Raw genomic sequence first — 14533 nt, 5'->3', positions numbered from 1 at the left:
GCTTCATGAAGAGAGTCAGACAATGGAAACCTTGAGCAGCATGGGTTCTTTATACAACAACAATAGAAAAAAGAAATACTTGAAAAACTGCAACAATTAGTATCTTTTTTAGATTCATTAAAATAAATGAGTGTGTGGTCCTGTGGTTGTTGGTGTGGAGTTTGTGCTGAACTAATGAAAGTGAAGGTTTAATTACATCACAGAATCACAGACTTGACTCTTCAGATTTTTCAGCCATGGTACACTCACCTGTCGAGTCATCTGTTTTTATACATGAACAAACATGAAGAACACCTCTGTCTCAGTGTGAGTGCAGACTGAGGACAGTCCAGGAACTGATCTGTTTCCCTGAGCAGGGACAAACACAGGGTTTACATTCAGGACAAAGTCAAATGATTGTGTAGTTGAGGACGATGACAAGCATCAGCACATTGAGACAGAATCAAACATTGTTCACCCTAGAACAGGAGCAGCGTAGATTACCCTTGACACATAAATAAGAGCTTAATCATCCTGACGTTTGTTCAGTCATTCACTGGCTTGGCAACAAATCTAGTCTTTTGCGTGGAGGGCACATTATACACACAAATGCCTGTCACTGTCGTCATTAAGGCACTGGAAGTGGAAGGAGCTCTGGAGCTACAGGCGTGGATCTGTTGGGTTCTGAAGCATGTGATGTTTATGTTTGATATGAACGTGTGCGCAGTTTGACGGGAACCAAAACACAAAGAACAGAAATTCACGATCAATGTTTAAAATCTCCAGATAAATCGCATTTTTCTGACCTGGGCCTCATACAGATACGACTGCATGGAATAACATGCTCAGACTGTTGTGGATTTAACATAACATAATACCATATACTCAGTGACCACTGACAGACACTCTTAACTGACCAGTTTTGCACTAAAATGATCTTTAAAAACATCAGAACATGAACTCCTCTGTCGATGATGAACTGGCCAAGATACGCATCAACAGTTCCTTCAACCATTGTACGTCAGAAAGGTCACGGTGCGACGATATGACACTTGTTTTGGTACTTTTCCGTGAACATTCACTGAAGTTGGCTCCTCTCTGACGGCTATCAGTGATTGTCAATAATCCAGTCAGACTGATAGATGTGACATCTCAAAAGCGGCATGCTTCAGACGTTTATGCACAGAACAGGGACGGCTGCATGGATCCTGGGAGGTCAAGTTCAGTCGGCTGTTTCTCCCTCGCTACAGTTGTCTTCATATTTACGACAGTGTCAGTCATGTTCATCGTCTTTCAGGTACTGAAAGTATCCATTAGAAAAGAAAGATTTTCTTCAGTTACAGTTTTTATTTCTGATTGCTTAGAAGGGCCAGGCCATCAATCTTTTCTGAAAGAAGGTAAAGGAAACAATTTCAGTCAAAGTAGAAATGATATTTTAACATTTTACATTTTTATACAGTTTATATTTCACTAATGTTCTTCTTGTTGTATTTAATTTAATTCTATTCTTAACCTAGCGTCCCGTCCTGCAGCAGCTGGTTCACTGCTTCCTCCTGACCACCTGTTTGAGGTGGAGCTCACTCTCTGCTGCCACAATAGGAACCTCGTTCTTCAGATGGTACGAGATGAGGTGGCTGATGCTCTCAAATAACATGTCCTTGGTCCGGACCTTTGGAGAAAAAATCAGGAGTTTGTTTTGACGTGCAGTTTTGTAATGAAAAAAGAAAGACATGGAAGCCACGTGACAAGTTAGTTCTTTCTAAATAAATATAGATCTGACTTTCTAAAAATGATGTAGACTGACCAAGGTTTAGTATCTAGTATTATTTCATATGAAGTAGTGAAATTACTCCATTTGGGAATGTGTTTTGTAAATATCCAACAACAAACAATACAGTAGACATTGGGTGTTTTCTAGCTGGTTCATTTCCAGTCTGTGAACTCACCACTCCCTCAGGATCCACCAACAGTAGGTGTTTGGGGAGACCACAGTGCATGCCTGTTAGGACGTACTGTCCCGGGTTGGTGGTGCTCTCCCGGACAAGAAAGTCTCCGTCTCGGACCAGAAGCTTCTCCGCATCTCGTCGACTCATTCTGCTGTGATACCAGGTCTCTCGCCGCAGCTGGTCCTCATTCGGAGCCACAGGGGCTCGGCGGCGTGGCGGGCTGGGCCACTGATCCTCCAGGATCCTAACACCCCCACCGGCAGCCTTGGCACCTCCACCTGAGTTGGACACGATGGAAGCCCCTGCTCCACCTGTGGCCTCGTGGAGCTTCAGCGCGTCCTCAAAGGGCCCTACGAGGACAGTGATGTTCACAAGTGCAAACATTGATAGGATTTATTTTCTACTACAGATGTTTCAGAGCCGGGGTCGGACTCACTCATATCAAACAGATCTTTCTTTGGACTGTCAGGTGCTCTGCTCATCCTCTGTCCACTGAGTCCATGTGCCAGTGAATCCAGGTTCTCCAGGCTCTGGGTGTTAACATACTGATGCTCCTCGTAGTCTCTGCTGCCGGCTCCTTGGCCGTCAGCACACAGGTAACCATCTGACCATCAGTCAAAAAAAAAAAGAAAGACGAACTTTCAATTAATTTTTTTGGTTTAATTATCCCTTACATACTATTGACAAACTAACAGTGATTTGATTCAAGTAGGTTAAACACTCCATTTGATCCTCCAAAGACCATTTTAATGTTATCTCTGCCTCTTTACTAATGTAACCTGAATGTTACTGAATGTATGTAAACATTTAAAATAAGTGTAATTGATGTATGTCCTATGTTAGCAAAACACAGTGCTTACATTAGAGATGCGAGTAAATACTTTCATGTTTTTATTTGTTTTGGTTCTTTTTCTTTCTCTTTAAAAAGCCAATTGTTTAACATTACGAGAAACTACAAACTATACTGCGTTCGCTGCAACTGACAAACAAGTAGCAGCTAATCCTGCTGTTAGTTGTACCAGCTCACGGCCACTAGGTGTCTCACCTGAGCTGCTTGTCTCAGTGTCCCAGTGCAGCTCATAACACAACTGTCCAGGCGGATAGGACACAGGCTCCCTCCGAACTGCTGAAGCCATCTGCAACAAACATATCTGTCAGTTTTATTTCTTTGTGGAACATCATTTGAGTAGATAATATTTGTCTTCACCCAGGAGTAATGTTTTTATTTCCCCGTATCTCTGACAACAAAGATGCAGACACACCAGGCTAAAACTCACGTGGGCTGTAATTCTGTGGTTCTGGTGTTTCTGCAGTTCTTTAACAATGTTAAGAAACAACAGAGCAGAACATTAGCCGTCCTGTTTTTATGTGAATACATTAAAGTAAGGGTCCAGGGTCCTGAGGCTGGCCGTCACTGTCTCCTCTGAATGCATCCAGAAAAATAACTGTGTTAGGACTACGATAATGGTGGCATTAATAACTTTGATCACACACAGTTGGCTATTTTTGAACATCACGTTCATCATTTTATATTTAATTAATTAATAATTTAAAATATATAATAAGTAATATTGAGTTGATATAATATAACATACTACGGCACTGTGTCAGGGGATTAAACATGTGATTAAAGCGCCCCCTGTAGGAGAGGTTGAGAAAGCAAAATGATATGTATTTAAAACAAAGTTTTCTATTGCTATCGTTTTTTTTTCTTTACTTTTCCAACTTTAAACCCAAGCGTAAAAACAACTGTAAACGCTGTTGCTGCTGCAGATTGACCTCATACCTGTGCTGCTGCCTTGCTCTGTGGCTGGCTGTGAATGTGACCCAACATGCTCGAACTGGGCCTGAGTCTGGAATCAACTACACCCCCCACAGGAGGTTCCTTCCCTGGAATGCTGTTGTAGTAATCATGCTCGGAGAAATCCTCATCCTCTCTGGACATCGGCTCCTCCAGCCTCTGAGCTGATCTGAGAGAACAAGTGTAAGTGAGGTCAACAGGTGTCAGTGAGCATGGAGTGATTAAACATGTCATATCGACAGTAGAAATAAAGATGCGGAGATCTGGCTTCTCAAAGGGGCACCGTCTGATCAGATGACATCTCTGTATCTGAGAGTGATCCATAAAAATCACCTGGATATTTATATTGATCATTGGAGAGGTCACTGCTGCTGCTGACAGCAGAAATCTGTTCATCTGAAACCACCACAGCAGAGGACTAACAGTGAAGACTTCCTCTTGTGTCTTACAGTGACAATATAACAACACCTAATATGAAATCCCATCATCATGGAGAAAAGTCAAGTATATACAATTAATCGTGATTAATCATCAAAACATCATTTTCTGTTTACTGCTGAACAGAAAGACAAATAACAGCAGGAAGATGTTTTTGTTTGTGACTGTAATGGAATTATAAGATGTAAATGTCAAGAAAAATATGCAAAACTATCATTTAAATCCATCCAAAAATGTAATAACTTTGTATTAGAGCAACATTAACTTCATATTGTTTTTATCTTTTATTTCAATATTCTCCTCCAGTGGTCTTTGTCCTAGCTATAGTTTATTCATGATTTTTCATGTACACATAAACACATGAAGTCAGTACTATGGATTTATGTGTGGACCTTACCTGTCTATAGACACCATGGTTTTAGGAGGGCTGTGCAGGTACTGTTTAAACTGCAGCTCAAAGGCCTGGCCGATGGTACTGATTACACTCTGGGCTAAACCGTCAGAGCACTCGAGGATATGACACGCTGGAAAACACAGAGTAAATATATTTACAATTTTCTCACTCATTTCAAGGCATTTTTTGATGATGGTGATGAAGTAAAACAAAAGTTCTCCAGCCCAGGGAGCACCTCTCTGGTTCACCGGGTCCTTCGCCACGTACGCAACATAGTCAGGCGTGTCCTGCAGTGGAAAAGAGGAAAAATTCAATTAGCTCACAGGAATTAGATGTATGTAACTGCATTAAGGCCTTCATTGACTCAGGGGTCATGAGACTGGAAACTAGTGAAAATGCAATCTAGTCCAGCCTCGGCTGTGTTCAACAACAACAACAGCAAGAGTGAATACAACGCAGAAAAAGAACAGATTCACTCACTGTGTCGCCCCCAGAGGCAAATGAGATGGACTGCATGGGATGGTGTGCTATCACCTAAAAAAACACACAAAAAAAAACATGAATCATCATTTTCACCAAACTGATAAATAAATTGACACAGTCTGAATCCATGTTAAAGTTACAGTCGAAACAACAGTATTACATTGGTGTCAACCAGACTTATATAATATATGAAGCCAGAGGTTGGTAATGGAATGACAACATTCACTCAAATCATCGCAAACGCTGTTATATTTTAATGTCACATTTGATTGATTTGTATATTTACAATGAATAAACCAACTTAAATGACTTAAATGAAATATTTATCTGCATAATAAATAAATATTAAAAATACAAAAACGTACAACAAATGAGGTCGTATTGATAGAATACACTGGCATTTACTTTGTTGAGTGAGTCATAAAACGTCATGTACTGTATGCACTGTATGCACCACACGGTTATACACAGTCTCAAAGGTGATGAAAGGGTTAATGAACTTCAGGACAGACAGTCAGTGTAACCCAGATGTGCTGTGGCTCACGTTGATGCACAAAACAAACCAACTTCTCTGAACAACAGTGTTCTTCCCTCATGTTTGGCCACATCTCTTACTGTGACTCATTGAAATACGATACTTCAACATCATCTCACCTGCCGTGTGGTGGGAATGAGCAGGCCCAGACCATCGATGGAAATATTGATGGCGATGCTCATGCCTGCAAATCGCAGGTTGCTCTTCCCCATGATGGACTGTAGGGCTTTGTTCGAAGCCTTAATGAAATAAAAACATAATAATGAACATAAAATACAGTTTCCATTCTAAAATGGTAATCAAATCTGGAGTAGCACGAGGATTTCATTATTCAGAGAGCGTTGCACGAGAAGGGACGTGAATTAAATTCACTGTCGTAGCTGCGTCTTGTGCAGTAAATCAGGAATAGAAGTATTTCAGCTCAGTGAAACGTGCAGCGTGTAACGACCGGTCCACCACTAACCTTCTTCCTCCACGGCCCCTTCCCTCCTGGCACTGATTCACACAGTCTGTTGATGGCTTCCCTATTAGGTAAATGAAGAAAAGTCAGAGGGCGAAATATACTGGGGCATATTTACGATCCAGACATCCCGTGGATTTACGGAGACTCTGGAACCACTTGCATTATAAGCATGTCTGACTGAGGGAAGACGGACTGGACTTGTGTATGTGACTGAGACAAAAGCTTCTAAATATTAGGCACATATTCAGGGCTGCACAGGTTTGATGCATGCAGAAAAAAACCAAACTCAAACATAGACAGTTTCCTAAAAAGAGTTAAAGTCATGGGTCGCAGACCTGCCACGGTACAAAGACCAAAAACATTCTGTTCAATATAGATGCATTTAACTAACCAGAATTTCACCCAGCACAATAACAGACCATCAACACAGACTAAAACACAACACAATATAGTGTAAAAATATAATAAATAGTTCCTTGCAGCTTTCACTGGAAACTCTATTTCCGCTTTGTTACTGCATTTTGCACTTAGGTCTTAATGTTACTTTCCTGAGTGCAGTATTCTGCAGGACTGTTGTATCTCTGCAACAACGCAGCAGATACCCCTGGGAACTTCTGTGCAATGTCCATTTACAGCCTGTCCCCTGTGAGTGTGATGGCAGCACTGAGGTGAAATGTGGAGCTGGATGCTCTCTCTCTCTCTCTCTCTCTCTCTCTCTGCCAGGGGGCAGCGGGGACAGCAGTCAAGAACCCAGCTGCCCCTATCAAGTGGCTTGTAAATATTTAAAAAGCAGCATCCTGGGCCCCGGCTCGAGTAAAGGTCTTCTCAGGGATTTTTTACAAACACACAATGTTCAAATGACTCATGCTGATGAGAGGGCAGAGCGGGTGGGGGGGAGGACAGGGAGGAGGACAGCGATGGGCTGCTGCTGCTGCTACTGTTGTTGTTGTTGTTGTTTTCGTCTGCAGCCTCAGTGTCCTCCCAGCAACACTGGACTTTATTAACTTTATTAACTTCTGTAGTTATTTAACAGAAAAACACCAAACATGTGGTTCAGGTCTGGATAAAGAATCTCACATTAATGATGTTGAAGTTTGGATCTGAGAGAATTCTAAAAAGTCATAAGATCAAACCAACTGTTTTGGAGTTGATTTCTCTTCTTTTTGTCTCTGCTGAGTCGCAGCAGGCAGTGCTGTGTGTCAACAGCAGCATCTCAGATAGTTGAATACCTACAGTATATATGGGATATAGTTACTGGGTGGTAACACATGTGTCTGTGACTTCACTATGGCATATGGTGGTGACTGTCTTATATCTGTCCTCTGTCAGTCTGACCTGGGCCATGGACGACACATCAAGAGTAAAGTGTCTTATTAAAGACCATATAAAAGGTGTGATGTCTCAGCAACATCTGATTAGAAACAGTCATGATCAGTTTTACCAGTTTGGTTGGTATCTCAACATCAACATCTGATTAGAAACAGTTATGATCAGTTTTACCAGTTTGGTTGGTATGAAATTATTTCATGATGTGAATACAAAACAATTTAAACAGCTTCTCCTGCTTGTGCTGATGTTTTGTTTTGAACACACCCCTCCCTATTTCCCTCCCTCCCTCCCTCTCTCCCCCTCATCTTCCTCAAGACATTACATCCACAGACATTTTCCAGCAGGGTGCGTTCGCGGGGACCTCTGCAGCTTTCCACAGTCATTAGTGAGCATCATCAATAATAAATCTCTCTCTCTCCCTTTCTATCACTCCATCTCTCCCCCTCAAGCCCTCCCTCTCCCTCCCTTTGCACTTAAGGCTTGGATGCATTGTGGGCTCAGATTACGACCAATCGATGGTGAAAGAGAGAAAGGGGCGAGAGACAGATAGGGAGGGAGGGGTGAGGGTGCTTGTCCCATGTGGTTGAGGACAGCAGTGAGGTTTGATAACAATAACAATAACATGCAAAGAATGTGAGGCCGACTTTTCTATCACACCACCCAACACTTAGCCATGTTGCTTTTAACCTGGGATTCACGACACGGCGTCAGCAGTAGACTGGAGGAAGTTGTGACGTCAAAGACGTGTTTTTCTGTCTCTCATCTGCAAATGTTCAGTGTGCAGTAAAATATGCACCAAACTCCAATCATTCAGTGTAGAGCTGGAGATGGTACACATGTCACAACATGATGATGAGTCAACTTGAACCTGTTCAGTGAAACACTGCACTGACTGCTGATGGACAAATACACCACTGATGATGACATCACCTGATTGGTTCAATTATATTCTAACCCACAACAACCGGTAGAAATAACAGGCAGCTCACCTGGTCACCTGAGTTCTTGTGTTGAAGTCCAGGGAGCGCATTGATTTCAGCACTTCTATGCAGCCCATGTACTGAAAAAAAGAAACAAAAAATGGAAAAAAGATCTTTTAAAATGTGTTGTTCTAGGCTTGATATCACCCTGCTCTCACCCAAAGAAAGGACAAAAACAAAATGGACACATAAAAGGCTTGTCCCAGTTGGACGAAATAAAGTTTGGTGCAAAACACAAAAGTAAAAAATAATTACTGAAATAATATTATATTTACCACATCAATCATAATGCCCAAAGCATTAGTAGGCAATAACAGAACTGTGTCGACTGAACCAGAGACAAAACAATGGCACAACAACAGGAAAAAAATAAAACACAGGTCAAATTAAAAGCTACGCTGTGAGACTTATGTTAGAACGGCTTCTTTTTTATACATATAATTTTACTATTTTTTATCTTCCCAGAATGGTCAGAATTTTACCATGTAAATAAACACAAAGCCTAAACAAAAGTCAACAATATAGTGTCACCGCAAATGGAAACATTTCCCAAAACAGGTCAGTAAGCAGCACTACAGACTTCAGGGCCCATGTCCCATAGTAGTTTGCTTGTGTTAGCATTAAACCACACAGGGATCCTGTCAGTATTACCAGCACTGTAATTGGATTATTATTTTGATTGGCATATATTTACATTTTGTTCAAAAAAAACTTTTTGTGAGAGACATTTGAAAACTCTCTTCTACAATTGTGGCTATTTGTAAAACCACATTAAAATCCTTTTGAAACCCTGATGAGGAATATTAAAGTGAGCGGCAGTTGAGTAGCAGCAGCTGAGCAGTTTCCTAATGGAAGTCATGTTTAGGTGCTAATGGCACCTCAAATAGATTAGCAGCACTAAAAGCTCCAAATAGCGGACAAACGGTAGCTTCTTAGCCCTCTGGAGGATGCAAAGAGTGTGTGTGTGTTTTACACACTCATTGCATTTCTCTACCTGGTATTTGCATCTGTGTGGTTCAATGGTAAAAACATTGCAGATTAACCTGACGGTTGATGGAGAAAAAAAAAAAAACCCTCCTCTCTAGCCGACTGTTGTCAGATCATGTTGAACTGTTTTAGACCTGGCTTTATTTCCTGTTTGCCTGACACGATGGTACAAGATTAAAAACCAGGATAATAAAGTCACATGGACAAAGCCTTCTTCCTGATCACACTGCAGCCTTTTGGATCAGTCCGAGGCCTACAGCTCACAATATTTTCCTGGGAAGAATGAGAGACAAAAACAGACAGCAAGCTAACGCTGTGCTGGAGAGGCTAATGAGCTCTCTAATCAGATTTGAAGACAGGGCCAGGGAGGAATCTTCCATCAGGAAAATTGGCTCTTTCTTCTTTCTTCCCATCTCTGCCAATGCCTCTATTGTCACTCTCACCCTGCTGATGCAATACATTCTTTTTCTCCATCAAACCATCGTCACTTTCATCCATTTTGGCAAAGTCTCCAAACAGTACTGTGAAACTGAGTTTGTAATACATCTTTATATTTTTACCCAACGTGGAATGTTTATCTAGAATCATGTGGGGTTTTTTTTAACTTCTTGGACACATGAACACAGCAGTGGGTTTTATCCAAAGTTTTGAACAGAATGTCAACTGCATTAAAAGCTTCAGTGCAAGCCTTCACACAGCTAGTTGTTGCAGCTAGCTAGCTGTCTGGTGTGTAACCAAAACCAAGAGATTACACAGACCAAAAAAATACTACGGCCAAAAAATAAACAAGCACGTAGAACTAGAGCAAGTAGAAATAGGAGATGAAACGGTACACCTTACATCTTATATATACACTATATACAAATTTCCCTTAAAGTTTTCATTTCATATTTATTTTGTGAACATGATGTCAGTTTTATAATTTATGGCTTTATTCCAAGGAGCGCAACAGGTCTTTCTGGTCGGTTGCCTATAGGGCCCACCGACAGCAACACATCCTTCTTATTTTAATTTAAATTTTAAACTCGTCAAACATATGCTGTTCATATATATTTACCATCTCATATCATGGTTTGCTGTATATTTAACTCTCAATAATAATATAAGATACAACAGGTGCCTTCATCCATATGTACTTCATTGATTCTATTTATCTTATCTAGTTAGAATAAGTCAGGTTGAAAATATGTTTTTTTTGTCTCTACGCTGAAAAATTCTGGAAGCTAATGGAGAGTTCATTTAGTTGAGTTTATATGTGAAGTAGGGTGGGGGGGCAGACATCAAGGGCTGGATGCTACTAGACAACACATAAGTTCAACAACTGGTCTTTTCAAGCAAACTAATGATTTAACCTGGTTAGCAGGAAATTCGTTTAAAACAATTACCGTGTGGTATTTGTATAATTTTAATTTTGGCCGGAGTTTGGTGAATACTGCAAAGCCCTGTTTGTTCAGAGACAGAGACAGAACAAAGAGCCTAGCAGTACTACAGTATAAGGACAGAGAAGGTGTAAAGGAGGCTAACCTTCACAGGTCATCTCCAGGAGTGACACGACCACACATGCATGGATATGAATGGCCATGTCAAATATTGAATTGCAAATGAAGGAGAGTAAGCTATGCACTAGCCGTGCTGATTATAAATGGCACAGCGCAGCACAATTCTGCTGTCACTTTGACACTAACACATGCAGCTACTACTCCTCCCTGCAGGGATTTATAGCTGAGTTGCACGTAGTACTGGCTACTACTGCTGTCTGTATTTACTGTTGACCTCCTTAAAAACCAGCACCATGCAGTACTTTCCCAGAGATCACAAAAAGAACTGGTTAAATGTTGTGTTTCTAATTGACTGTGGGAAATCTAGAAAAGCTTTGGGGGAAAGTGACGAGTGCTCATAAATACTCATCAGAGGACCCCCACCACACTGAATCCATCCTTCCTTTTCCACATCACATGATGTAAACGTCTGTGATTAAATGTTATTGAATAGAGGAATAAATGGTGCCTCTGTAATGCCATTAGAAAGCATGTGTGGCCCCTAGACTGGGCTCATAAGGAGCATGTCATTAGTTTATGGGACAGGGAAGACAGGAGAGGAGAGGACAGGAGAGGAGATCATTGACATTGACGTCAGACAGTCTGTGCACAGTGATCATTTATAAACACCAATCTCTCATAGACTTTAACACAACATATTTTGAGATCACATCAATAATGTGCTTTGTGTCTTATTAAAAAACATTGATGTCTTTTAGTAGTTCATAATTTAATAAACCCGTGGCTCTGGGACGTTTAGTCAAAAACATAACTTGTTCTTATGATTGTCACTTCAACAGTCAAACTCTTCACTCTGTTGTTGTCACTGCGCACAAAAATGTAAACAATTCCACAGCCACACAAAGACCGCCACTCCTACACGCTTACAGCAAGTGGCTACACACATAGACACACACACACACACACACACCCTGCAGGTCAGCACCAATGTTAAAACATGCAATTGTTGTAGCAAGTGCAGCATAAGCAGACAGATTTATTCTGAGGACCAACAACAATCTTTTCTACAGTCTGCACATGGTTTCCCATGATTCATCTGTGTCCACACTGATGCCTGTTTGCCATCCTGACGCAGTAACACGGGGCTATCTATGTGAATTAAATTATGTATTCTCCAGCCCTCGCCACATGAGCTGCATAAGAATCTGTGTGCTGCTGTGTTGTCCCTTTGTCTCCAACATAAACACAGATGAACACAGTTCCTGTTCCTGTGCAAAAGAAAAGTTCAGCCTTTTCTTTATTTTTATGCAAACACATTTAAAAATATTATTTCAAAAAATTGTAATTAGAGATGAATTCAAACAGTTGGCAGTGACTCACCCTGACTATATATGAAGCTCCTGGTCCTGCAATCTTCTTGTCAGGGTGCAGCCAGCCCTGAGAGGGTTTGTGTATGAAGCTGCCCTTCTGGTTGAAGTCTTCTCCCCCCAGCCACATGCCTTCTACCCTTGTCCTGCGATTCATTCCTGACCTGGAGCTACTGGAAAGACTTGGGCTCGCCATAGACTCTGAAGCCCCGAATCCATGTCCCCCTGGACTGGAAGTGTTTGCTACTGCAACGGCTCTCTGACCCCGGATAGCCTGTAGGGAACAGGGGGTGACACACACGGGGTCACAGGAGTTAAGAACTGCTGCGAGACTTGCCACGGGGCCACTGGCTGAGGTGGCACCATTAGGTCTTTGAGTCGTCGAAGAAGGGGAGACGGAGGCCTGGGAAGAAGCCCCCGCTGCCTTGCCCGAGTCCTTGCTAGAGCTGGAGCTAGAGCTGGAATTCGATGGGCTCCTGCTGAGCAGTGAGTTGGAAAACTTCCACTGGGGCATTTTAGGGATGAGCATGCAGAAGGTTGTGGTGGCATCCTGTTCCCCGTCCAGGCAAGGAGAGTCAGCCCGAGCTGTAGCCCCAGCAGAGGAGGAGGTCCTGGTACTAGGATCCAGAGTAGGCAGGGGAGGCAGTGGAAGGCTAGGGGTAGAGGAGGGAACTACCGGCGTGGCCACAACTTTGCCGCTCATGGCTAAGCTCTGCATCAGGTCATCGGAGGAGGTCACAGATTCGTTGCGAAAGCGGTCATACTTTGGCTTAAGGAGCATGCCCGGAGAAGCCGCCTGAAGCAGAAGCTTAGGAGGTGTAACTGCCAGAGGATGAAGGGAGAAAAGGGGGAAGGGGGGAGGGGAGGAGGGGAAGGTGAGACAGAAGATGGGGGAAAAACCTAGAGAAATAAATAATCCAGACGGAGGTCTATATCCTTGACAAACTGTTGTCTGGTCCTCTACCGTTCACACACACAAACTGTCCCGCTCTCATGCTGCTCTCCTCTCTAGCTCAGCTGGCCTGCTTCCTTTCACTGCCTTAGGCTCATCACTCTTATACTCTCTCTCTCTCTCTCTCTCTCTGCACGAATGATGTCATTGGGTCTATTAGCCATGCCCTGCCCAGCTGCTCTTAGACTCTATTAGCTAAAACACATCTGCCTGTTCCACCCTGCCATCACACAGTAAAAAACAAACAACAACAAAAAACACTCATACACAAACGGGCAAACACACACACACACATACACACACACACACACAGAAATTCTAATTTAGGTTTATATTTATTAGTTATGGTTGATGGAGGTACGGTTTCCCCCGTGGAGGAATGTACATCCAAACTACATTATGACAATGAACACAACCTTCAAGGCATGTGCTGTACACCTAAGTACACACAGATCTCTGTGCAAGTATATGCAAGCATTTGCATCCTCCTCTTCACTACTTTTATGCAGTGAGTACGGTAATTGTCAGTGAAATTCCATTTGTCACGCCAGCACAGAAAAACTTCACGAAGAAAACAATGATGCAGCCACGCTGTCATTAAAACCCACCCTGTTCCATCTGTCTGAGTTCTCTCCCCAACTTCCCTCCCATACGCCTCCCCCAGAGAGCAATAAGCAATCACAACAAGGAGCTTCTGGCCACTCGCAACCTCCCTCAAGTCTTATTTACAATGTCTCTCCGCTGTGCTTCTTCCATCCTTGGTGGAAGTTTAACCACTGTGTCCTTAGAGAGATAAAGGTGTGAATTTTTGGAATAAAAGAACATGAACATGAAAAAAAAAGGTTCCAAGACAATGTGAGGAAATTAAAAACACTGAATATAAATTCAAAGAAAACAAGAAAAAAGACAGCGTAAGAAATACAAGTAGCTAGATATAGAGATAATATACAACCATGGTGAAGCTATTTAAACCTTACCCTCGTGTCAGTGGTTGAGGAGAAAACAACGTAGCTGGGCTCCAACAGGGCAATAGTCCAATGACTCTCCTCACTGACAGGGATAAACAAAGTTTTATCTGCTACATCGATGCAAACCTGCTCCGCAGTTACAGTAAGACTGTGTAATGTCACTACTCAGAAAAGTAAAATACAACAGAGGACATATGCTGAAAGTAAGCCAATGCACACAAGCCACTACCAGAACCTTGCCCTACCATCCCACACTCTCCCCAACAGCCAATCAGTGTTTTTTTAGTTTACCAGAGGACATACAGAGTTACTGATAAACCAGATGTGATCAATGTGCAGCAGTTCGTGGCCTTGGTACACTTTACCTCCCTCACCCCCTCCATCCACCTTCCTCTTTTTTGTAAATAACTGA

General features: G+C 42.2%; 1 protein-coding gene across 3 annotated transcripts; it reads right to left on the bottom strand.

Annotated features, from left to right (window-relative positions):
* Nucleotides 1–27: 27 nt before the first annotated feature.
* Nucleotides 28–14376, bottom strand: shc2 (SHC (Src homology 2 domain containing) transforming protein 2). Of its 3 annotated transcripts, none has more exons than XM_008336785.3 (14): nucleotides 14131–14375; nucleotides 12215–13023; nucleotides 8358–8428; nucleotides 6040–6100; nucleotides 5696–5815; nucleotides 5039–5092; nucleotides 4794–4845; nucleotides 4562–4688; nucleotides 3712–3895; nucleotides 2971–3061; nucleotides 2362–2529; nucleotides 1926–2275; nucleotides 1498–1648; nucleotides 28–1367 (listed from the first exon to the last, which is right to left on the bottom strand). In XM_008336785.3, the coding sequence occupies exons 2-13, from the start codon at nucleotides 12980–12982 to the stop codon at nucleotides 1520–1522; spliced, it is 2175 nt and encodes a 724-aa protein (XP_008335007.1). In that variant the 5' UTR covers nucleotides 12983–13023; nucleotides 14131–14375; the 3' UTR covers nucleotides 28–1367; nucleotides 1498–1519. The 3 variants fall into 3 exon arrangements, with proteins under 3 accessions (XP_008335007.1, XP_024921376.1, XP_024921374.1); XM_025065608.1 differs by having other exon boundaries at nucleotides 12215–12475; nucleotides 14131–14365; XM_025065606.1 differs by having other exon boundaries at nucleotides 30–1366; nucleotides 1493–1648; nucleotides 12215–14376.
* Nucleotides 14377–14533: the final 157 nt, after the last annotated feature.

This window comes from Cynoglossus semilaevis, chromosome 2, assembly GCF_000523025.1.
Source record: "Cynoglossus semilaevis isolate Cse_v1.0 chromosome 2, Cse_v1.0, whole genome shotgun sequence".
Lineage (NCBI taxonomy): Eukaryota > Metazoa > Chordata > Actinopteri > Pleuronectiformes > Cynoglossidae > Cynoglossus > Cynoglossus semilaevis.
Note: the sequence above shows the minus strand (reverse complement) of the source record. Positions and strands in the feature narration are given on the sequence as shown.

Coding starts and splice junctions, on each gene's coding strand:
- shc2 (XM_025065606.1), bottom strand. CDS start 12,982: ATGCTCCTTAAGCCAAAGTATGACCGCTTTCGCAACGAATCTGTGACC. Junction 5,816..6,039: donor AGGGGCCGTGGAGGAAGAAG/GTTAGTGGTGGA, acceptor TATTTCATTAAG/GCTTCGAACAAAGCCCTACA. Junction 4,689..4,793: donor GGACCCGGTGAACCAGAGAG/GTGCTCCCTGGG, acceptor TGTGTTTTCCAG/CGTGTCATATCCTCGAGTGC.